The following is a 23,300-nucleotide window of genomic DNA, read 5'->3' as shown; positions in this document are numbered from 1 at the left end:
GGATGAAAACCACACTGTGCTCTTGTACTATATTGGGCTGTGTTTCTTTATGAAGCAGATGAATTTGATTACCCAAGGTGACATTGCTTCCTCGCACCGATCATGTGTCAGTTTCCTCTGCCGTGCTTTATCAAATTAAGACCTTAGGCTGATATTAAAGGCTCAACTGAGTTTTAAAATCCATACGTTTGTGTTTGTAATGCAGTTCAAGGTTCAGAAGCATGCCGGTGTAATACGACAAGGAATGCATAATGTTCTTTAATGGTTTCTTTTATAGACATATTGCCAGGATATGCCAGTCCATCCAGAATGTTTAATCGTCCCTTTGTTTGGTTAAACTACAAAGTAGTGTTCGGACTGTTTCAAAGTAAACATGCAATATGTAAAATGCTTTGTTAAAAATCCCTCCGTGTGGTTTATGTTAAGGGAGTCTGAATTGTTTAAAAGTTTTTGGATGGCTTGTGGTACAAGCAAAAATAACAGAATTATGCTCAGCTGTTCTGTTGCTGCCTCGATGTTCTGGATTGTTACTTTCCTGTCTGAAAGTATCTGTGAAAAGCGGGTGAAGGGATCCTGCCAAGCAGTTTTACCCTAAAAACAAAAGAAAGACGAAATTACATTTTGGAAACAGAAAATGAATTATTAGGACCATTTTTTTTTTTTATGGCATTATTTTCCTTTCTGCAATTAAGCAATATGTAATTGCTTAATTGCACAACTAAGATGCAAAAAGAAGGAAAATATTTAAATAATTTAAGTAAATTGTGTGTATGTACATGTATAAGACGGAACCATCATTGAGAACACATTTTACAAACATTTTATAATATTTTATTTTTTTATTTATTTTATTTTTTTCAACATATTCTTGAGAAATTACACTTTTTATTAGGTTCATATTATCAGAAGGCTCCTGTGCATTTCATATCAAAATACAGTTTTAATAGGACACGGTGGAAATAATTATCATGAAATATACCATCTGTGCTTTTTTAATATTAGAATAGTGTCACAACTAAAAAACGAATTTGACAGTCCCTATTTTGATATTTTTTCATGTTATATTTATAATTTTTTGAGTTTTATGGGGAGGACACCTCAGATTCTAGAAAGCATTTGATTGGATAGAAAGCCTGCTGAGAAGCTGATGTGCAGATTGATGTCATCAATTTTGTGGATCTATATCGGCAAAAGTGAGAGACTATACGTTTTTTAAATGCTTAAATCTTTTAATCATGATTTTCAAAATTCTGATTTTGATTTGAAAATTTTTGATTTCTTGGAGACTTTAAAATACATAACATGTTCTGATGGAATTACAAGTTTCACTAGATTAATTCATTCACAAAGCGTTCCTGTGCGCTTAATTCTGAAAATATAGATTTATAATGATATGCTGGAAATAGCCTCAATATTCATTTCCATCTTCTATATTGCTTTTTTTTCTCTGCTTTTCTGTGCTGTCCTTTACAGTTTGGATCAATACACTACAGTGCTTTGAAACATTTCCTTAGCAATATATCATGGTATCCCATAATTGCTGCTGAATATTATTACTTCTCATCACAGACACTTAAAAAATCTTCAGTTTCGAATTTCTTTTTCGCAGGCCGGTGGTTAGAGAGCAAAGAACACCATGCTAAAGGAGTGGTGAAATGTAACGGGATAGAGTCCATCACTCAAACCTCATTGAACTGCGTGTGAGCTCTGTGTGAGGATGTGACCTTGCTTCGAGTTTATTATTGAATGTAGCAGGAGCGCAAGCATGATTGTTTACAATGGATTCAACAATCAGACTGGAGTCTGTGGCTTGTACATACCAGACATTTTGACAACAGGAAAGTATATTGAAACAGCTTCTATTTCTTACTTTTTCCTTTTTTTTTAGCTTCAGAGGCTCTGTGTGTTTTTCAGACATTTGTTTCTACAGCTCATAAGTCACGGCAGCAGACTTTCTCACGTTTAGAGTTTGATCGTTTTGTTATTCGACTAAGTGACAGAAGTTAATGACAGTGTTTCAGATGAACTGTATAAATGGTTGCTTTCCACGAAGGTGGTGAATTTCCGTTCTTTCCAATAGAGAGATGCTGTAACCTCTTTAAATATCAGTTTTGCTCCTTCATATTTCCGCTGGAAAAAAAGCGGCATTTTTTTCCTACTTCTGGAAAAGTGCGTTGCCGAACTCAGTAGCTATGGGATCTCCTCTGCCAACTTTCCTCTGTTTAAAATTCCCGAAGACTGTAGTTATACCATCCTACTCCCTGCTTTTTTCCACTTTGAGTAATAGACTCTTACTTTTTTCTACTGTAAAAAAAAAAAAAAAAAAAAGGAAAAAAGAAAGAAGAGAAAAAATGCAAGTGCCTCTTCTAGCAGTTTACATGTGCACGATTAAAAGTGTGTGCATGCTAGTATACATGTGTGTGTGCAAGGTTTTGGACCCTGCCGTTAGACAGCAAACATGGTGGAACAAATGTGCCATTCACAAGGATTGAAGATGGAAAAAACTGGTTGGCTAGGGGGGGGAGTTAGCGCCACTCGGACCAATGAATTACTGCACAAGACCAGAGTGGCCCATAAGAGAAAGAGAGAGAGGAAAGACCAAAAGCCACAGTTTCTTCACACAACATGAGTATTTTTCCACCTTTCTAAAGAGAGGGATATTTTTAGGCTCTGTAACTGAATGTTTACTTCATCGTGTTTACTCCATTTACACCATCCACTCTCGAAGTGTAGAAAAATTAATAATACACATTGCTGTGAATGTATGATGATTTTATATATATATATATATATATATATATATATATATATATATATATATATATATATATATATATATATATTTTTTACAAATCTCTTATGGGCTACATTTCAGATCAGAGCCTGTAAAAGCACTTAGTTTTTTAGTTTCATTTCATTAATCTAATTAATATTCACCACAAATTCAATTAGTAGATTTCATCTCTGAGTGGACACAGCCATGTGTTCGTATTTGACTCATTTTTACATTTGTACAGACACATTCGGCCCTGTGTCTGCAACTGAATAGTGCGAGGCACAAGACATTTGATCTATGTGGCGCTCTTGTGTCAATTGTCTAACACTGGTTTGCCTGCGTTCACAAAGCTATGAAAACCCTGCTCTGAATTACGAAAGCCCATACGTTTTCTCATTTTGTGCCTGAATAGAGTTACAAGCATTTCATGTATGAAATTTATGAAAGATAATTATTATTTCTATTATACACAGTACAGTATTTTTGTTCAGCCTTTTGATTTTGTGTTAACAAATTAAAGTTGTTTTTTTTTTATCAGAAGATTTAAATCAGTCACAATTGGCATGTAAGATACAGTACAACTCTAGTTTAAAAGAATTGTTATCTTTGCTGTTTTTAAGATCAAGATCTTATTAATACCTTTATATCCACATCTCTAATCCTACCCAATACCTAAATTTAACAACTACCTTACTAACTATTAATAAGCAGGACATTAGGAATTTTCTGATGGGAAAAGTCATCATTAGTTAACCTATTCGTTAAGTGTTACCTATTATAAATTGTTACTACAAAAATGTATATTTTGGATGCGAATAATCACGATTAATCAGCACTAATTGTCAGTATTCAAATGAAATCACCCAGACATTGCTTTTATAAATATGTCTATATTTTAGCATATGTGTGTTAAGGAAACAGCCAGAGAGAGAGAGAGAGAGAGAAAGAGTGAGTGATGGGGGAGGAGGATGCCGTTCTGTTACATCTGGAAGAGCTTTTTGTTGGGGGATTCAGCTCGTTTTGGATTATATCAGCTTGTCATTGCCAAAACCAAGCCTCTGAGGTTTCCCCCATCTTGACTTTTAAGCAAACATTTGGAGGAGAGACAGAAAAAAAATGAAAAGAGAGACAAAAAGTCCTTCACCACTATCCTTGCTTTTGCTGGCAAGATCACAAAGGCTATTTTGTTGAAATGGAGGGGCCACTTGGAATAGGAGTGTCCTTGTACACTTTTTTTTTTTTTTTTTTTTTTTTTTACATGTCCGGATCTTCACACAGACACTCAAAGAAAAAAGAGATATTAGAACAGATTAAGGGAGTTTATATAAATATCCTCTCTTGCTCTGGCAGTATTATGCGATATTGCAATCGAAATATGAAATACAGATTCTAAAATATACTGTCAAGTGGATGAATTGTGCCAGTCATCAGCGGGTGTAATGGTGGTCTAAAACCCTACATTCTTATTTTTGCCCAAGAGTTCTTCAAAGCATATTCCCTTTCACAGGCCAAATCTAACTATATCAGTCATTTTTGAAGGTTTACATTTTTTTTATTCTAACTTAAAATGTACTATTCAAAAATTTAAATATTTAATTCAAAATAAAATAAAAATAGATAAAAACCATGTTGACATGCTTTGTGTGCTGCATTATTTATTAATAATTATATTACAAAAATTATATATCCTATACACTGTGTTGTGTATATATCGCATGGAGTTATGAATCAATCTGTCATATGAAATGTTATTCAAAAAAGTGCTAAAAAGTGTTTACATTTTAACTATGATATCTGTTGTTCATTCAGTCAAATAAGGGGGAACCACTGAAATGGCTGATTTTAGATTTCAAATTAGATTATATTGCAAAACTGATAAGACTTTACATCATTGTACAGCAAAACAGTTGATCAAAACACTACTTTTTTTTGTACAGGTGTGTGCCGGTCTCCATTAGGAATGTCCAGAGGCCAGATCTTAGATGAAGATATTTCAGCTTCCAGTCAGTGGTCTGACTCCACAGCAGCAAAATATGGCAGGTATAAGCACACGCACACACACACACATGCACACACAACGTAGTGCAGGTTATCTTGGTGCGAACATCTGGGGAAAAATGGGTGGCCTCATTAAAATTAAGTAATTATCCTTTCTCCATATATTACTTCTACATTTTCACTGATTCTAAGTGTTCCCAAAACATTCCTCTTCACCGAAATGCTATTCACAGAAAAACTATTTTAGACTAATTTATATACATTAGTCAGTGTAGTGCTATATTTAATTTTTGACAGAAAATTAGGCTTCGAAGGATAGAAATACAGTATGTTAAATTATTGTACTGATGCTTAAAGACATACCAATTGCTCAGCTGAAAAAAAATTAAGCAAATAAAAAACAGCTTTGAAAGTTACATCCTGCAGTCTTGTGGTACAGCACAGAGGCCAAAGACCCAGAGAGATAGCTATAAATGAAGCACAAGCTCGCATGTATTTTATTCTCTTCTGAACTTTCTTTGTCTTAGGCTGGACTGTGAGGAAGGAGATGGTGCGTGGTGTCCTGAGATCGCAGGAGAACCTGAGAATATGAACGAGTTCCTGCAGATAGATCTTCGTTCTCTGCACTTCATCACTCTAGTGGGCACTCAGGGACGTCACGCGGGGGGCATTGGGAATGAGTTTGCCCAGACATACAAGATCAAATACAGCCGTGATGGCAGCCGCTGGATCTCCTGGCGCAACAGACAGGGCAAAGAGGTACACGCTGCATCACTGGCCTCTGTGCTATCATAGAAAACCCAGTATTCTGCTGCATCCATTTAATCAGCTGATTATATATTCATATTAATAACATTTTATCTTAGACTTTTAAGGAGGCAAAAAAAGAATATAGAGATTGACTGACTATCCAATTACCTTTTTGACTGGTTTAAAAATATTGTATAGTTTTAATTGACAAATGTAATTATTTTTAATAATAAAAATGTATTTATTATTTTAGATTTTTTTAGTAGTAATGGCTGCTAAAATTGCATCACAGGATTTTTTTTTATTATATTAAAAAAGAAAATAGTTGTTTTATATAATATTAGATTAGATTAGACTCGTGTTATATAATGTTGTATTAGAGTATATATATTTTTTTATTTTTATTTATTTTTTATGCAAATTTTTTATGCTTTGTAAGCTGAATGGTAAACTAGAAATTAGTCTAGATAATACAATATAAAAAATAATATGTCAAAACTGGATGTGATTATAGCTGAAATAAATCTGTAATGACTAAGATGCAGCAGTCATTACTGTGTTTGATTATTTCTTCTACATCCATTACTAACAGGTGCATAAAATCAAGCCTACACCAGTACAATCTCTGTAGACAAACCTTGTCAGGATGGGACCTTGCTTTTCCTGTTTTAGAGTGCCTCTGTACACAGCAAAGTGCAAAAAGAAATGGTTTACTGGATCTGGTGTGCAGATCTGAATTAAATCAAACATTTCTGGGATTAATTGGAACACCAACTGCGAGCCAGGCTTCATCGTGTAACATCTGTGCCTGACCTCAATGACACTGTTGTGTCTGAAAGAGAGCAAATCCCAGCAAAGCTTCCATAGAAGAGAGGGCTAACTCCCTGTTAATGCACATGATTTTGATTAAATGTTAAGTGCTTGACAAGCACATGTGATTCATTTCGGTGCCCACGTATATTTTGCAATGTGTGCTGGAAATCTAACTTCAATTTTTTTGGGGGGGTGTGGGGATTTGTTTGGTTTTTCTGCTGTAAAGGTGATTGAGGGAAACAGGAATGCTTATGACATTGTGCTGAAGGACTTGGAGCCGCCCATCATTGCACGTTTCGTCCGCTTCATGCCCGTCATCGATCACTCCATGAACGTTTGTATGCGTGTGGAACTGTACGGGTGTGAGTGGCTAGGTACGTCTCAACTAATGAACTAAAGTTGCTTCACATCGTTCTTGTTTTGTCTTCTTTTTTGATCCACAGAAGAAAGAAATTCATACAGGTTCATTTTTGGTTAAACTATCCCTTTAATAACACTTTTTTATTAGCATATGGACTGAAATGGACTGTTAATAAACGCTGATAATTTTAACTGATATAATATTTACATATTGGACCAGTTTATAGTTGTTGGACATTTAGCGACCACATATCAGAATGTAAATGATCTTTATTTTCGCATATAAGTTATATTTACAGAACATTTAATCTTTTTTTTTTTTTTTTTTTTTTTACGCCACAACATTATAATTTTATTTACTACATTATATGATACTGAGCTGGACACGGTCTTCACAACCCTTGCAAATTTTCTTTCTCTGTGACATTACAAAAATATGGCAGTGATATGTTATATGCTGTTATGAAATTGTAAACGCAGACAAGGTTTTCATCATTTTGTAATGACAGCTTTAATGTCCTTTAGTTAGATGAATCAGCATTATGTCATAGTGCAAAATCTCCTCTAACATTTCCATTAGATGATACCTGACCGGAAAAAAAACCCCGATGTGTTCTGTGTCTGTTTTTAGATGGCTTGGTTTCATATAATTCTCCACATGGCCAGCAGATGACTCTCAATGGACAGCACATTTATCTCAATGATTCAGTGTACGATGGAGCCATGAGTCACAGGTCAGTACAAGTTTGACAGTGAATGAGAAAGTTACAGAATACACCAATAATGCTACACCAATCTAAGTCTGAGTACTTAGCAGTTTAGCTTTGACATAAAATAGTCTAATTTCAAAATCTCCATATGACTCCTGATTTAGAATCACACCTGATGCCTGGCACATTAAAAAAATTGATCCCAGATCAGTTACACAATACAGACAGGCTAACTATAGCCAGTCTGTTATTGCCTTGTTGCTATGGTGACAGGGACCAAGACCAGAGAGAGTCACAGCGGTTTCACAATGTTCACAGGAGAACTTGACTCATTGCTTCCTGAACAATACCTTCCATGACACAGTGCAAAGCGTGTTTACCTTCTTGACAGAGCAGGCAGAAAACCGCAAAGTAAAAATCCACACATTCATAGCCATTAAAGAATGACAAGAGAGACCTGTGTCATTGTTGGGGGGAGAAAAAGATAAATGTTTAAATGGCTCCATCTAGCGGTGATATATTAATTGACCGGGATAGACTCGAGAGATATATATATATATATATATATATATATATATATATATATATATATATATATATATATATATATATGATTTATTTATCAAGTTTTATTTATCAAACTGCTGTTAAAAAAAGTGAATTTTAAGCAGTAACTTTTCTCTGCTTTAATAAATTGTAAAATCTCATGTATTTCTGTAATAACAGCTGAATTTTAAGCAGCATTTATTTTTAGGATCACATCATCTTTCAAAAATTAAGATTTGGTGACTGATTTGGTGTTCAAGAATTCTTATTATAATACATTTTGAAAACATTTGTGCTGCTTCTTCTTTTTGTGGAAAAAGTGATACATTTTGTTGCCCAAGATTCTTTGATGAATATATAAAAAACAAGATTTACTTCAAATAGATAGTTTTCTTTGTAAATTCATCACATGCGCGTCTTTTATTATCACATTTTATCAATGAATGCATCCTTCCCAAATAAAAGAAATATCTTAATGGCCCGAATTATTTTATACTTTTGTGTATATATACAAAAACATGTATTCTGGCTTTATTTTTCCATCTAGCATGACCGAAGGACTCGGACAGTTGACGGATGGCATGTGTGGCCTCGATGACTTCACACACAGTCACGTCTACAATGTATGGCCTGGTTATGACTACATCGGCTGGACCAACGAGAGCTTTCCCAGTGGTTATGTTGAGATCATGTTCGAGTTTGACCGCACCCGCAACTTCACCACCATGAAGGTAGAAATGTCCCACACCGATGATTCTCTTTTCTTCACTCATATAAAAGTTATAGGGCGTGTTGTGAAAAGTGCAGTCTAATTGCTGGAACTACGCGATTCATTTTTTGCAAATTGTTAGGTGACTTAAAAAGGATTACATGACCTAACGCACATTTTACACCCATCATAATGCTTTGCATTCTCTCCCTTTTAATCCAATTTGATTCAGGTGCACTGCAACAACATGTTCTCCCGAAGAGTGAAGACCTTTCAGAAGGTGGTGTGTTACTTTCTCTCGGACTCGAACTGGGAAGCTACACCCGTATCGTTCAGCCCCGTGATGGATGATGTCAACCCCAGTGCGCGCTTCGTCACCGTCTCGCTCTACAATCACATGGCCAGTGCTATTAAGTGCCAGTACTACTTTTCTGACATCTGGATGATGTTTAGCGAAATCACCTTCCAGTCAGGTTAGTAAATGCCCATGCAAAGAACCCTTTGTAAATTGTTGCATAATGGCATCGTATAATGTCTTAACACACTCATTTCAGATACAGCCATGTACAACACAACCCTGACTCCCCCCAAAACCGGACCTCCCATCAGCAATCTACCAGGTCAGATTTCCAGCTGTTCCTGAATCAGTCACCAGACCCTTCTGTGTTATGATCCGTTTGAATAAACTTCACTCGCCTTATCTGGAGTGTAAATTTTTCATCATTCATCATCATCTTTTTCTTTATCCCCTTCTTAGGGGATGACCCCACACACAAAGTAGATGACAGCAACACCCGGATCCTCATTGGCTGTTTGGTCGCCATCATCTTCATCTTAGTGGCCATTATTGTTATTATACTATGGAGACAAGTTTGGCAGAAGATGCTTGAGAAGGTGAGAAGCTTGTGTCTGGCAAAAGCTTTCTTAGTTTGACTTCATTTGTTTATGAAATTGATGCATGCGCTTAGCAAATAAACTGATCAAACGTGAGAACAAAGACATTTGTAATGGTCTTTAAAATAAATTCTTTTCATTTGGACTCTCTATTAATGAAACAATCGTTTTATGAAAATATTAAGCAGCACAACTGTTATGTAAATCGATTATAATAACAAATCAGCATATCAGATGATTTTCTGAAAGATAATGTGACACTGAAGATAAGTATAATGAACATTTAGTCACAGAAACACATTATAAGATAAATTAAAAAATAGAAAGTTATTTAAAAATGTAATACAGTATCACTATAGTGAAATATTACGTATATGAACATGAAATACTTCTCTTAAAAACCTTATTAATTATACTTAATATTATAACTCTGAATGTTCCCAAGTGAACTTCTTCCATAAAATGTTCATTCTACCTGAGAACTTGACATATAAAACAAGGTTGATTATAACAAGCTTGTAGTCTTACTCCCTAAATAGTGGGGTGCTATTTTGCATATAAATGAAAAAACGATTTCATAGATGTATAGCACATTGAACTACTAGTTAATATCTTAGCCTTTTTTTGCGTTTTTCACTAACCATCCTTTATTCCAGGTGTCTCGGAGGATGCTGGATGATGAACTAACTGCTAGTCTGTCAATACAGAGTGAGACCTTCACCTATAACAACAACAACAGCCCCTCTTCAGTGCCCAGCGAGCAAGAGTCCAACTCCACCTACGAGCGAATCTTCCCTCTGGGACCCGACTACCAAGAGCCCTCCCGTCTGGTTCGCAAACTGCCAGAATTTTCCCAAACCTCAGAGGACACCAGTGAGTTCCAGTAATCATGTGTGGAGTATATATGACGAGTTCATTTGCAAAAACGCCTAACTTAATTTTCATCAATTCTCAAAAATCCTGTTTTTCGTTGTGCTTTCCAGTTAAACTCAATCAGACTGCAGTTGGGTTATTCTGACTAGGTTCAGAAATTACTTGAAAACAGCTAACTGACACAATAAATACATGGTACCATAATAAAAAACACACTTTTTTTTTTTTATACATTTTTGCAAATAAACTCTTCATATATTGTTCAGCCATCAAACTCTAGATGGTGCAAGCTGACGGACTGTTAACTTAACAAATGATGTTCAGAGAGTTGGCAGCAGATTGGTTCATGATCTTGCTGCCTTGCACTTTTATGACAGGCTAGCATTCATTTGAGATTCCTGCAGCGTGTTTTTAGAGTTTCCTCTAAACCCTCCACCTTCCCCAGCTCCACCTGTTTAGATATGCTCTGTGTGCAGCATTATGTATTAGAAATGCCCCTATTGTGGGTTATGAAAGGTTCATGTTTTGGTTTTGGGAGTCACCAACAACAGGTTAACATGCACGCATCTTCAACTTTAAATTTCTTATAATATGCATTTATTTTTACCTTATTTGTTAAATGACTCCCAAACAATTTGTTTAACGCTACTTTTTTTTAAATTTCATCGTCTATTGCATGATGCTAAACTGCGTTGCTTGGTCGATTGTGTTTAAAGCAGTGCTTGTGAGCTTTTAACTCTACAAAAGCGCACCTATTAGCAAAGAATGAATTTGCATTTTAATTCAGACCGCGAAAATCAAGTTTTCAAGGTTTGCAAGCATATGTGTATATTTTTCTGCAGCTTCAACAAATACAGCTTCCAAGTCCACTCCAGCCGGTGTACAAGAGGGGGTCCCACATTATGCTGAGGCAGACATCGTAAACCTACAAGGTGTAACTGGGAGCAACACTTACGCAGTGCCTGCCCTCACCATGGACCTGCTGTCAGGAAAGGATGTCGCTGTGGAAGAATTTCCTCGGAAGCTGCTTACTTTTAAAGAAAAGTTGGGAGAAGGGCAGTTTGGAGAGGTCAGTTCTCAAATAACAAACAAAAAGCTTTATTTATTAATAAAAAAAATCCTGTTCTATATAATATTTTAAAATGTAATTTGTTCCAGTGATGGCAAAGCTGGATTTTTATCAGCCATTACCTGTTTTCAGTGTCCTTCAGTGCTCAAGAAACTTTTATTATTCTTATCATCAATGCTAAAAACAGTTGAGCTGATTAATATTTTTGAGGAAACCATGATAAATTTTAAAGAATCTTTGTTGAATTGAAAGTATAACTTTTATTAAAATTTAAATCTTCTGTAACATTACAGATGACACCATCAATGTAATTTGTCCTGGCTAATTAAAAGTATTAATTAATAATTAAATAATTAAACAGAGAATTTCAGTAAATATTTTTAAATAGAGCATGTTCATTAAATCCAATCTTCAATTCATATCTGCCCTAATGAAAAATAAATATGCTATCAGTTTGAAATAGTTATTTCAAGCTATACTAAGTATACTAATTTACATATTTATGTACTTAATTAAAAATTGTAATTATATACTAAACTGGTGAAGATCAACTAAAGATATATTGAAGTATACTTGATTGTGAAGTAAACTTTAGTTACACTTTAAATATCTTGCATTTAAAGACCAATATTATTCAAAGATCATATAATCCTCTTCAATAATGACATTAAAACAAAGTTGAAAATTAAGAAATGTGCATTGTGCAATAGTACTTAGAATAAAGTTTTAATGATGATTTCTATATCAGTAAGTCTCAAGCAATGTGTCAGTAAACTGTAATATAAGCTAAAGCTAAATGTCTGTTTTTGTGTGTTGCCAGGTGCATTTGTGTGAAGCAGAAGGCATGCAAGATTTCATGGACGAGGACTTCTCCTTCGATGTCATTGAAAACCAAACAGTGCTCGTAGCTGTTAAAATGCTTCGAGCGGACGCGAATAAAAACGCTAGGTTTGCAAACCCTTATGTCACAATCGTGACTTAAATTAAAGTTACAACACTGTCACTGCATCCCAGTGAATATCAAATGCATGCTGTTGCTTTAATATTCAAGAATTTTCATTGTTATTCATAGCTCCATTTTTATTCATGTTGTTTTTTTTTTTACAGAAACGATTTCTTGAAGGAGATAAAGATCATGTCTCGATTGAAAGACCCCAACATCGTCAGGCTGCTGGCGGTGTGTATGAGCTCTGACCCTCTGTGTATGATCACAGAATACATGGAGAATGGAGACCTTAATCAGTTCCTGTCTCGCCATGAGCCTGAGGGCATGATTGCTCTCCTCAGCAATGCTCCCACAGTCAGGTAGATGCCAAAGGTTTTCACACATTTACAGTGGTGGATTTAAATCGAAGAAATCTGATGAATCCACAAGTGACATGTTATTGCTAAACTGAATTTCTTGGTAATTTTCCTAAGCGCACCAGGTTATGACCCACATTCTGCTTAAACTGTTTCAGCTACAGTAACCTACACCACATGGCCACACAGATTGCTTCAGGCATGAAGTACCTATCATCACTCAACTTTGTGCATCGAGACTTGGCCACACGCAACTGCCTAGTAGGAAAGAACTACACCATAAAGATTGCAGACTTCGGGATGAGTAGGAACCTGTATAGCGGAGACTACTACCGTATCCAGGGCAGAGCGGTGCTGCCCATCCGCTGGATGTCCTGGGAGAGCATTCTTCTGGTCAGACACACTCACAACCTACAAAAATTATAAATTACACTCTCAAAAGTCTCTCACGTTTTGTGTTTTCTCGCTTCAAATAAACCTCTAGTGATTTTTCTGCAGGTAAAAGCAGATCCTACATCTGTCAAATTTTGACACAGGATGATTTTGTCCTTACAGGGGAAATTCACCACATCCAGTGATGTGTGGGCTTTTGGCGTAACCCTTTGGGAGATGCTTACCTTCTGCAAAGAGCAGCCTTACTCGCAGCTGTCAGATGAGCAGGTCATTGAAAACACAGGAGAGTTCTTTCGGGATCAAAGAAGACAGGTACAAGTATATCTGCTTATCTACGTTTGTGTGGAAGTAGAGGAGATCTTTAAAGGAATAGTTCACCAAATAATTCAAATTACACTATAAATTACTCACCCCAAGCCATTTGTATATGTTTTTTTCCTCTTTCAGACGGACACATTCTGGCTCTTCGAAGCTTGGTAATACTGGTGGATAGCGGCCATTATTTTGAAGCTCCGTAAATCCGATATATCCGCAAGTACTGCGATGTAGAACTAAACTTTATCACATGTCCTCTGAAGCAGATTGATGGGATGTGATAAAGGTTAGTTTTATGTCGCAGTACTATATCTGATTTACAGAGCTTCAAAATAATGGCCACTATCCACCAGCTTTACCAAGCTTGGAAGAGTCAGGATACATTTTTCAAATAACTCAAGCTGTGTTGGTCTGAAAGAAGAGTGTAAAGAAGAGTTATTAAAGAGTGCACCACTTCTTATTCTCAGATATACCTGCCACAGCCACCAATGTGTCCTGACCCTGTCTACAAGCTCATGTTGAGCTGCTGGAACAGGAACACCAAAGAGCGTCCATCTTTCCAGGAGATTCATCACACGTTACTGGATTGCAAGCCGTAATGTCCACTTATGTGCCAACCTTGGCACTTCCAGAGACATTTCAGTGCGCCCACAGGACTCCAGTCAACTACACACCATAACACATACTTATGTTTCCATATATAAGTGAGTTCAGAATCTATCATTTTTCTGTAGCAATTTTTACTGTGAGTGTGCAAAGGCAAACTGATTTATATTGTACGATTGAACTACACCCCCTAACTAAGTGCCTTCAGCTGGCTTACAATACCTGGGCAGCATTAGGACAAAGGAAATGTAGCAATTAATTAAGGCACCTTTAGTAAAAAAGAATTGGATTTTACACATTGTGTATTTTCTTCAAATAACTCTAAATATTTTAAAATATCTATTAGATTATTGAATTGAAAAAACAAGTAATCGGCTACTTTTATTATTTCCAATTTAATGTTGTTTTCAGTGTTTTGAGGCCGAAGACAGCTTGAATGTAAATAAGAACCATTAATTGGCATTCAGATTCACCTTTGGTTTTATCTTGATGTCTCTTGATGTTTGTGTATATTTTCATCTCATTTATTGAAAATGCTAAAGTATTTTATTATTTTACTTTTTTTTTTCTCTTTGTAGTAAACTACAAAGACCACTTGCACTCAAGTGGATTAGCAGAAAGCCAATTTATCTGGTTGTCACAGAATTTCAAATTCAAAATCAGAAAAAAATCAATTAAAATTGTACATGTAAAAATATATATTAGCGTTATCCTGCAACTACCTATATGTTGTGTTTATATTTAAGCATACTTCTTGTTCTTCTTGTTTTATTGTCTTAAGAATCTGTTAGGGTGATAATGGTTATTATTTAAGTCCATTTAATTTGTGCTCTTTTATTTTTTCCTTCCTCAAAACAACTTTTGCATTTCAGCGTAATGAGCTATAATATTATTTTTTTTTTTTTACAGAAATGTCTTACAATATTTGCATGAAGTTGGATGAAATCACATATAGTTATATTACTGAATGCTAATTTCACATTTTCATTGCATTTGCTCTATATTTTCATCTAACCTCAAATTAGACCTAATGGGGTAGTAAGTACATTTATTATCACCATCTAATTTTGTTATCTGTAAAAAAAAAAAAAAATCTTTTATTTCAGAGTATATTCTAGTTGGTGCTGAATTGCTAAAGCGTGGGATAAATACTGGATTTGTATTGAACAGATGCACTATGATGGTTTACAGTAAGTTGTGATATGTTTTGGCATGTGAAAAGCGTTGTGAATGGGACACTCAGAAATCTGTTTTGTAATTAACTTGTACACTTTGTAAATCAGTTTTGTAAGGTCATTGTATATGACCGTATTTGTCAAAAGATGTGCACCTTTCGGGGTTGGTTGAGATATCTGCCAGTCTTTAAGTGTTTTAGTTGTGGGTTTCAAAGTCATTTATCTTTTTGTGTATAGATTAATTAGCGTTTTTGACATGACTGATTAAGTTGCATTATAGATATGCTTTATTTCTGCACTGTTTAAATGTTTTATCAGCTAGTTTTTCAACAAGTCATTTAAATGTTCTTCCTTCATACCAGAACCACATGAAACCGTAACGTTGACATTCCACAACTTTACCAAACATAATTGTGAGGAGAGGAAATGAACATTTTTCATATTCTCTGTATTGACAACATCTTATCACAATGCATGGGAAAACTGGATTTTTTTAAATGCATAGCAAAATATCTTTTAGGCGATGCTTATTCTTTTTAACCTAAGCTTTGTACTGTGTGTGTTGTTTTTTTGTTTGTTTTTTATTAGCAGTCCTCTAACAATTTTCTCTAACAACCTATTGTATATGTTAGGAAACTGTACATAAGATAATAAATTGATGAATCTTTAAACTTGTTGTCTAGACATTTGAAGCACGTATTTCATACTTTTAACAGTAATAAAACGTGTACTCGTGTGTAAGTGAATTAGACATTTGCGTCATTCTAGAATGCATCAAGACATTCAGTTTAACATCGTGTGTTTTCAAATATTAGCTTTTTTAAATCTTTCATTTCGTGCATTGGTTACCCGACAAATAAATCGGATTCAAAAATTTACCTTCCTGACCATTTTCTGCTTGTCCCGTTACTTTGGGTTCCGCCGATTGCTCAGCCTGGTCTGACAGTGGCTAAGTCTGGATTGGTCAAGGCAGATGTCGCGTCACAGAAAGAACACATTTGATTGGTCGATAGAAGTGTGACTACCAATCACACCATGGCGGCTGTGCGAACTCCATACGTACACAGAAGCTGCTGGAAAACCACGTTACGAAGGGAAAGTACAGTATCACGGGTAGCGTAGTCGCATATTGTCTGAATGTAAAGACAGGATGAAGAAAGTAGTGTTGGTAACCGGTGCAAACAGGTAACGAAACAACTGTGTAAAACCTTTTTTCTTTGTAGTTTTACATCCCTGTTTTAAATGTCATTCTGCTATTATTTAGTGACTGCTTTTAAGTAAGTTTTCATAATGCTATGTTAAAATAACAAAGCAACAGAAATTAGGACACTTCGTTTATAAAGTGTATTATTCTGCAGTTGCTATATTCTGCACATGTAACCAACATCTGAGGAAAAAATGTTGCATAATGTCTCTGCATGTTAATTTCCACTCCATATAACCCTGTTTGCATGCATGTGTATGTTCACTCAATAAGAACCTGTTTGCATGCATGTATTTATTGTGCGTTCAGTGGCATTGGCCTTGCCCTGTGTGAGCGTCTGCTGAGCCAGGATGCCAAGCTGCAGCTCTGTCTGGCCTGCAGGAACATGCAGAGGGCTGATGCTGCTCGACAGGCTCTTCTAGTGTCTCACCCTCGCGCTCAGGTTACTCTGCTGCACTTAGACGTAGGCAACATGGGCTCTGTGCTCAGGGCTGCCGAGGAGTTCAAGCAGAAGTAAGACACCCTAGTCTGTTTGCCAAAATACACTATAAGTTATATACGCATCACTTATTGCTTTTCGTACAGTTTAAGCATATTATGACCATTGGTGCTGAAAAGCACCATCATAGTAATCCACTGAACCAAGTCTTTTAAAGCCGTCTCAAAGTTTGATGTGAGGGACACACATTAAAATTAAATTGCACTGCACTGTAGTTTTGAAATCTCGAGTTGGATCTGTTTCTGATCGAAAAATATTTCAGTGCCTTTGTGTTGTTTCACAATGCACATAAGTATTTTTTTTTCCTCAGTTATGTTTATAAAACCTACTTACTTCCTAATTGAACTATTGCCTGTTCATGTCTTAACCTAAGCCCTGTCTGTGAAACCAGGCCTTCAGTTAGTAACAGTTTGGGTATTTTGAATTAATTAAATTGTATACATTTATTAGATTTTATTCAAAGTACATAAATATAAGCAAATGTCTGCATAAAATGATACAAAATTAAGCAGATTGAGTCTCACCTAGGAACACATTTGAAGTCTCCGGTCTGATTAAAGCATTACATTAAATAAATTATATGTGTAACGGTAAATAAACTTTAAAGGGTTACTTAACTTAAACTTGTTTAAAATGTCTTTTTTCTCCCCTCAACAGGTACAACAGATTGGACTGTCTGTATCTAAATGCTGGTATCATGCCTAATCCCAGGGTAGATCACAAAGCCTTTTATAAAGGCCTGTTTTCTAGGTACATTCATACTTTCTATAACACTGCTGTTTTGCATTTTTGGGTCAGTCATTTTTATTAATATTATTAATTAAAACTGACAGTAAAGACTGTATTATTATTATTATTACTATTATCATTAGTAGTAGTAGTATATTTTATGTTTTCAAAGTTAATAATAATAATAATAATCTCAAGAACAAAATCAGCATATTAGAATGATTTCTAAAGAATAATGTGACCCTAAAGACAGGAGTAATGGCTGCTAAAAGTTCAGCTTTGCAATCACAGGAAAAAATTAAATTTTAATATATACTGAAATAAAAAATATCATTTTAAAGTGTAATATCACCATGATGCATGGTGTATAAAAAAATTTACTTTATAATTTTTGAAAAGTGGTTCATAGTTTTTAAATATATGCTAGAAAGCAAGTTTGTGCCCCAACATTACATTTCTCAACTGTAAATCTGATATTACTGTCAGTTTATTTACTGTACTTTAATACATGCAATACTTAGATTAAATATAAAATATTGCTTATAATCATCTGTCATGCACCACATAGTTACTTTTTATTGCAGTGATTTTTTTCATACTGTATATGGGTCGTTGACTTATCATTGTCCTATGGTGTGCCAGAAATTCATAAAAAAAAAAACAATTCATAGATGTTTTCTAACAAAGCTAAAGGGCAAATATTAACCATATTGTTCGTAACTGTGATAAAATATAGTAGTTTAACAAAATTGTTTTATTGTGTTGAATTAAAAACAGCAAAAACCCACCAGACCCACAAACATGATCTACATTCAGTTCATTGTTCTATTTTAGTAATATGGTTCGCATGTTTGCCACGGGGGAGGGACTTCTGACCCAGGAAGATAAGGTCACACCCAATGGTTTGCAGGAGGTCTTTGCCACTAATCTTTTTGGTCATTTCCTTCTGGTAAGTGGATGGATTAGAAATGTGTGCGTTTCTATGACCGTACATAAAAACAAACGAAAGTTATATAGATAAAGGTAGTTTATTTTCCATAGGAGCATGTGGTAGAACCTTTTTCATTTTTTTTTTTTTTTTGATAATTTTTTATCAAACAAATAATCTTCATCAAAAAGATCTCCTGGAACAATATTTCACCCATAAATGCCACAGGATTCATTTCACTGTTGTCAACAACTCGTTCCCAGGCAGCTGTTCCAATCAATAATTCATCTGAAATTCTCTAGTGCTGAAGTTATTTTGAGTCCTCAAATTGCAGCCCTGTGCTTCTTTGTGAAGTGTTGCTGTTTGCTAATTGAAGAGCTCATTCATTTGCTCTAAAGCATCTGGTCATCAGTGCTGGAAGCTGGGCAGCAGCATTCTTTCCCTGTGCTTCTTTATACAGTTGTGCTATTGTGGCTCAAGTGGCTCAGACATTAAATTTGCAGTAGATATGACACTCCATGTCCTCGAAGGCCAGACGAGACGTATCGATTTTCTGCTGGGACGGCACCGAGTGAGGAGGAGCGCGGCTTGTATTTCTAGTCAAGTTGCCCTTTGCTTCTGTCTCACTCCACACGCTCAAATTCTTTTAAATTATTATTTGTATGCATATATATATATATATATATATATATCAAAAAAGAATTTCAGTTTATAATATAATATCATATAATAATAAAATAAAATCTACATCACCGTTTAAAGGTGGAAAAAAGGAAAATTCATAATTTTCAGCTATTTAAAGTAAATAATATTTCATAAATAAGATTTTTTTTACTGTTGTATTTTAATTAAATAAATGCAGCCATTGTGAGCATTCAAAAACATCAGAAGTAGTGCAAATCTTTAAAATTCAAATTTTTTTTTTCAGTCATAATTTATAGTCTTTTATTTATAGTCTTTTATTGCTCAACTAAAGGCATGCATTGTAAAAAAGTTTAGAAAACTTGAAAAATTTGAGAAAACCTAAAATTCTCCTGAAGCGGGTTGCCTTAAACTTTTACATTTTCTCAGCTTTTGATATTTTTTAATGTAATTCTGTTTAGCACTTTAAATGGTGCAGAAATTAAGCAGCACAATCCCTGATCTAACTGCATTTTTGCTTCTGTGGCAGGTGAGAGAACTGGAGCCTTTATTGTGTCAAATGGACCACAATTCTCTAGTGATCTGGACATCCTCCAGTAATGCCCAGCGTTCTGCCTTTAGTCTAGACGACATGCAGCATCAGAAAGGCCGTGAGCCCTACAGCTCCTCGAAATATGCATCCGATCTACTTAGCTTAGCCCTAAACCGTCACTACAACAACCAGGTAAATGCAACGTTTCCTACAGAAAATCTGTTTATTACATGGCCTGTTTTATACCATAATTATTATGTTGACAGGGATTGTACTCATCAGTGATCTGTCCCGGTCTGGTCATGACTAACCTCACCTATGGCATTCTACCATCATTCTTCTGGACTCTCATCATGCCAATAATGTGGCTTGTAGGTAATTTTGTATATCAACGCAATAATAGAAAAATCACAGAAATCTAACATCATGTTAATGTCCTGTCCCTTCTCTTCAGATAAGGATTTTCACCAACACTTTTACCCTCTCGCCTTACAATGGAGCAGAGGCTCTGGTGAGTTCCAGCACCATCACAAACGTTCGTATAGCATCGTCAAGTTTCGCCGTGAATTTTCAACTTCCGAATGGTTCAACTGTGAAACCGTACATGTTTCTTAGTACAAGGAATGGAAAACTTTGCTTCTAAAAGTTTTTGAAGCTTAATGTTGCATGTCAGTTGGAGAAATGACTCGGTTCATTCACGGTTGTCTGGGCCTCGTTGCTTTCCCCTAGTCTCAGTTTTCGTCTATTGTTTTTTATTACACAGTTTTGGCTGTTCATGCAGAAACCTGAGTCACTGGACCCGATGGCCAAATACCACAGTTTGACCTCTGGGCTTGGAAACAATTACACCCAACCACACAAGGTCAGAACTGACAATCAGGTTCTCACTCATCTATTTTGATGCCAATTTTAGTGTATTTTAAGCCTATTTTAAATAGCAAAATTATTGTCTATAAGGTTTATATGCTTTGTAATTAGTTTAATTATGCAAAGGAATGCACTGGCTTTATTTCTTAGCCGTTGATCTTGTTCATATACTATTCATTACTGATACTCTTTTTTTTTTGTTTGTTTGCAGATGGATATTGATGAAAACATGTCAGAGGCCCTCTATGTGAAGTTATTAGAGCTCGAGGATACAGTGAGGAAGAAACTGAGAGACGAGGATGTAGATATCAAAACAAAAAACTAAATGTGGACACAAAACCTCATGCTTTCTATCACCTCATAACACATTTCCTTCTTAAAGTATTCTCTAAGGAATGGATTCACCTTGCGAATATTTATTTTTCTTGATGATCTATAGAAACAGCTTATGAAATGATAATGATAATCACGTTTAGATTGTATTTACCAAAAGTACTTTAATCCAAACTGTTGCTTTCCCTTGCAGTTGAATGTACAACTTTGGCTTTACTATCACCATGCTCTACTTAGAAGTATTGTGCATTTATATTTGTTGCAGTGCATTCCAAGGTGAATGGTTTTTACATTTCTAATTACTGTGAAGGGTCAACAGTTTCTGACTCTGATGAAAAGCGGACCACAATTCCTACGTGGATTTTTAGCTGTTTTTAATGTCCATTTTAATGTGCCCCCAAAGGGATCTCTTCCAAGATGTTCTGATTAATATGAAAAACTAATTGTGTGGTGTCACTGCTGAGGGATTCGGGCATCAGGCTGTGAAAAATGAAATCTGCTCTTTCCAGTGAACAAAAATATATGTGTGGAACTGTATATGCACATTTTATGATTAATAATTCAGCTTAAAATATAAACTATTTGTAGTGTTTTAAGATTTCACTTAACTTTGACAATATTTTACAGATCTGAATCTTTTCCAACAAAACAAATAATAAATCTAAAATGTAATTTGTGTGATATACTTGCCGTACAGATACATGTGCGACTGAGACTTTTTTTTTTTACAATCTTTTCTCTTTTTTTGTATTAGCTCTCAAAGCACAAAGCAAATGCAACAAAGTAATATGAAGTGCCTTTGAACAATTTATTCAACTACGTTGCGTTTAATTAGCCTATTGTACATATGAGAAAGTAATGATTGCAATGCTCTGGATGAGATTTGGCAATGTAGGGAGATTGCAGATATTGATGTTGCCATGGTGACGAAGATCATAAAGATGCACTTCCCTGTGTTAATAGAGAAACGTGCATACTGAATCCATCTTGACTTTGCATGTTTTGCAAATAAGTTTAGATATATTTTTAACACAACTTGTCAGCCTTACCTTTGTCTTGCGCGCTGATGTCCTATGGTTACACGTCGAGATGTTTGGTATATAACTTCTAATGAAGCTGGAGCCTATTTGCGCTGTTTTCTTTAAACTAAACAATATTAATCCGTTATACAGGATGAAGCGGTGTAAGCGCGTGTCGGTTGATCTTGTATTTCGTGACTGGTTAGATGTCGTACAGCTGCTGTATGCACCGGCTGAACTGTCTCCACATCTTCAGGATCCGCAAAGATTTGTTGTAGAGGGACTGATAAACCGCTCGCGTCGCAGTCCGCTTCTTCGGCGAAGCCGCTGAGTTTAGGGTTGCAGAATGCCCAGACCATGCCACAAAAGTACACAAAAAACGCTGACATCACCAAAATCATGAGCGCATAAGACTCGATCATAGCCTCGGTCACCACGTTGGGCATCCTTGCGCGACGAAAAACCACTTCCACGAATACACAAAGCTCGAGTTGTGCTCAGTCGAGGGGTCGTTAGCTGAGTGTCCGTGAATCAGGGTTCTTCTGTCCTCCAGCGCTCGAGCCTCACGCCTGCTTCTGCCTTTATTACAGTTTAAGGAAAGTTTCGCACTTCGCTATATTTCTTTGTCAATAAAAAATACGTGTTTATGACGAGAGGAAATGAGATTGCACATTGATCTAAACGCTATGGGAGGGCACGTGGAGAAAGACGCTGTTTTAAACTAGTGTTTAATTCGACCCGTTATATTAGGCGTGCTGGTGTCAGAAAATATTAACAGTAGTTTCCACAAATCATTTGTAGTGGAAACTGGGATGATTGCACATTTTTGAAAGACACACCCCACCCCACCCCCCTGCCACTCACTCACCAGGGATTACGCAAAAATATTCTTTACTGTTTTTTTTTTAGCTTTCTGTTTTTTCAGGAAAATCACATCAAAGTTCATCATAGAAGCCTGTTTGGTGTTTGATGTGTGTTCACACTTGTTTCACAATGTTTTACCTGAAGTGTGAACACACCCTCGCACAATGCCAAACCTGCCTGACTTCTGTGTAAAAGAGCAATTCTGAGAAATTTCTAAATCAGTGTTGACCAAAACAGGTTTATTATGATCCGAGTGTGAGAATTTTAGGTGATCATGGGTCAAATAATACAGTTGTATACATAAAATCCTTTTAAAGTAGTAAATAAAAGATGAACGCAATGAAAATGGTTTTCAATATAATGTTTTTATGTGACCATGCTAGCCTATAATTAG

General features: G+C 35.6%; 2 protein-coding genes across 5 annotated transcripts in view; both read left to right on the top strand.

Annotated features, from left to right (window-relative positions):
* The window catches only part of ddr2a (discoidin domain receptor tyrosine kinase 2a), a 29,044-nt gene extending 14,084 nt beyond the window's left edge, over window positions 1-14,960 (top strand). Inside the window, exons 3-17 of one of the 4 annotated variants that reach the window (XM_043242696.1) lie at window positions 4,714-4,816; window positions 5,302-5,533; window positions 6,564-6,711; window positions 7,329-7,431; window positions 8,501-8,684; window positions 8,895-9,135; window positions 9,217-9,282; window positions 9,444-9,556; window positions 10,264-10,429; window positions 11,272-11,498; window positions 12,319-12,446; window positions 12,606-12,803; window positions 12,959-13,193; window positions 13,356-13,505; window positions 13,976-14,960. In XM_043242696.1, coding sequence (XP_043098631.1) covers window positions 4,714-4,816; window positions 5,302-5,533; window positions 6,564-6,711; window positions 7,329-7,431; window positions 8,501-8,684; window positions 8,895-9,135; window positions 9,217-9,282; window positions 9,444-9,556; window positions 10,264-10,429; window positions 11,272-11,498; window positions 12,319-12,446; window positions 12,606-12,803; window positions 12,959-13,193; window positions 13,356-13,505; window positions 13,976-14,107 — 2,426 coding nt within the window. In that variant the 3' untranslated portion in view covers window positions 14,108-14,960. Of the gene's footprint in view, window positions 1-4,713; window positions 4,817-5,301; window positions 5,534-6,563; window positions 6,712-7,328; window positions 7,432-8,500; window positions 8,685-8,894; window positions 9,136-9,216; window positions 9,283-9,419; window positions 9,557-10,212; window positions 10,430-11,271; window positions 11,499-12,318; window positions 12,447-12,605; window positions 12,804-12,958; window positions 13,194-13,355; window positions 13,506-13,975 lie in introns of all 4 variants that reach the window. The other 3 variants (XM_043242694.1, XM_043242695.1, XM_043242693.1) reach the window with 3 other exon arrangements.
* A 1,372-nt stretch (window positions 14,961-16,332) lies between these two features.
* Window positions 16,333-23,252, top strand: hsd17b7 (hydroxysteroid (17-beta) dehydrogenase 7). Its single transcript, XM_043241042.1, has 9 exons — window positions 16,333-16,474; window positions 16,803-17,006; window positions 17,650-17,742; window positions 18,556-18,670; window positions 19,821-20,015; window positions 20,090-20,194; window positions 20,278-20,334; window positions 20,587-20,685; window positions 20,902-23,252. Exons 1-9 carry the CDS (start codon window positions 16,440-16,442, stop codon window positions 21,013-21,015), a joined length of 1,017 nt encoding a protein of 338 aa, XP_043096977.1. The 5' UTR covers window positions 16,333-16,439; the 3' UTR covers window positions 21,016-23,252.
* Window positions 23,253-23,300: the final 48 nt, after the last annotated feature.

The sequence above is a fragment of the Puntigrus tetrazona genome, chromosome 6 (assembly GCF_018831695.1).
Source record: "Puntigrus tetrazona isolate hp1 chromosome 6, ASM1883169v1, whole genome shotgun sequence".
Classification (NCBI taxonomy): Eukaryota; Metazoa; Chordata; class Actinopteri; order Cypriniformes; family Cyprinidae; genus Puntigrus; species Puntigrus tetrazona.
The sequence above is the reverse complement of the archived record's forward strand: the minus strand, read 5'-3'. Positions and strand labels throughout refer to the sequence as shown.

Excerpts from the sequence above, each read along its gene's own strand:
- hsd17b7 (XM_043241042.1), top strand. The coding sequence starts at position 16,440 with ATGAAGAAAGTAGTGTTGGTAACCGGTGCAAACAG. Across the intron at positions 20,016-20,089 it reads ACCGTCACTACAACAACCAG|GGATTGTACTCATCAGTGAT; the intron begins GTAAATGCAACG and ends TTATGTTGACAG. Across the intron at positions 20,686-20,901 it reads ATTACACCCAACCACACAAG|ATGGATATTGATGAAAACAT; the intron begins GTCAGAACTGAC and ends GTTTGTTTGCAG.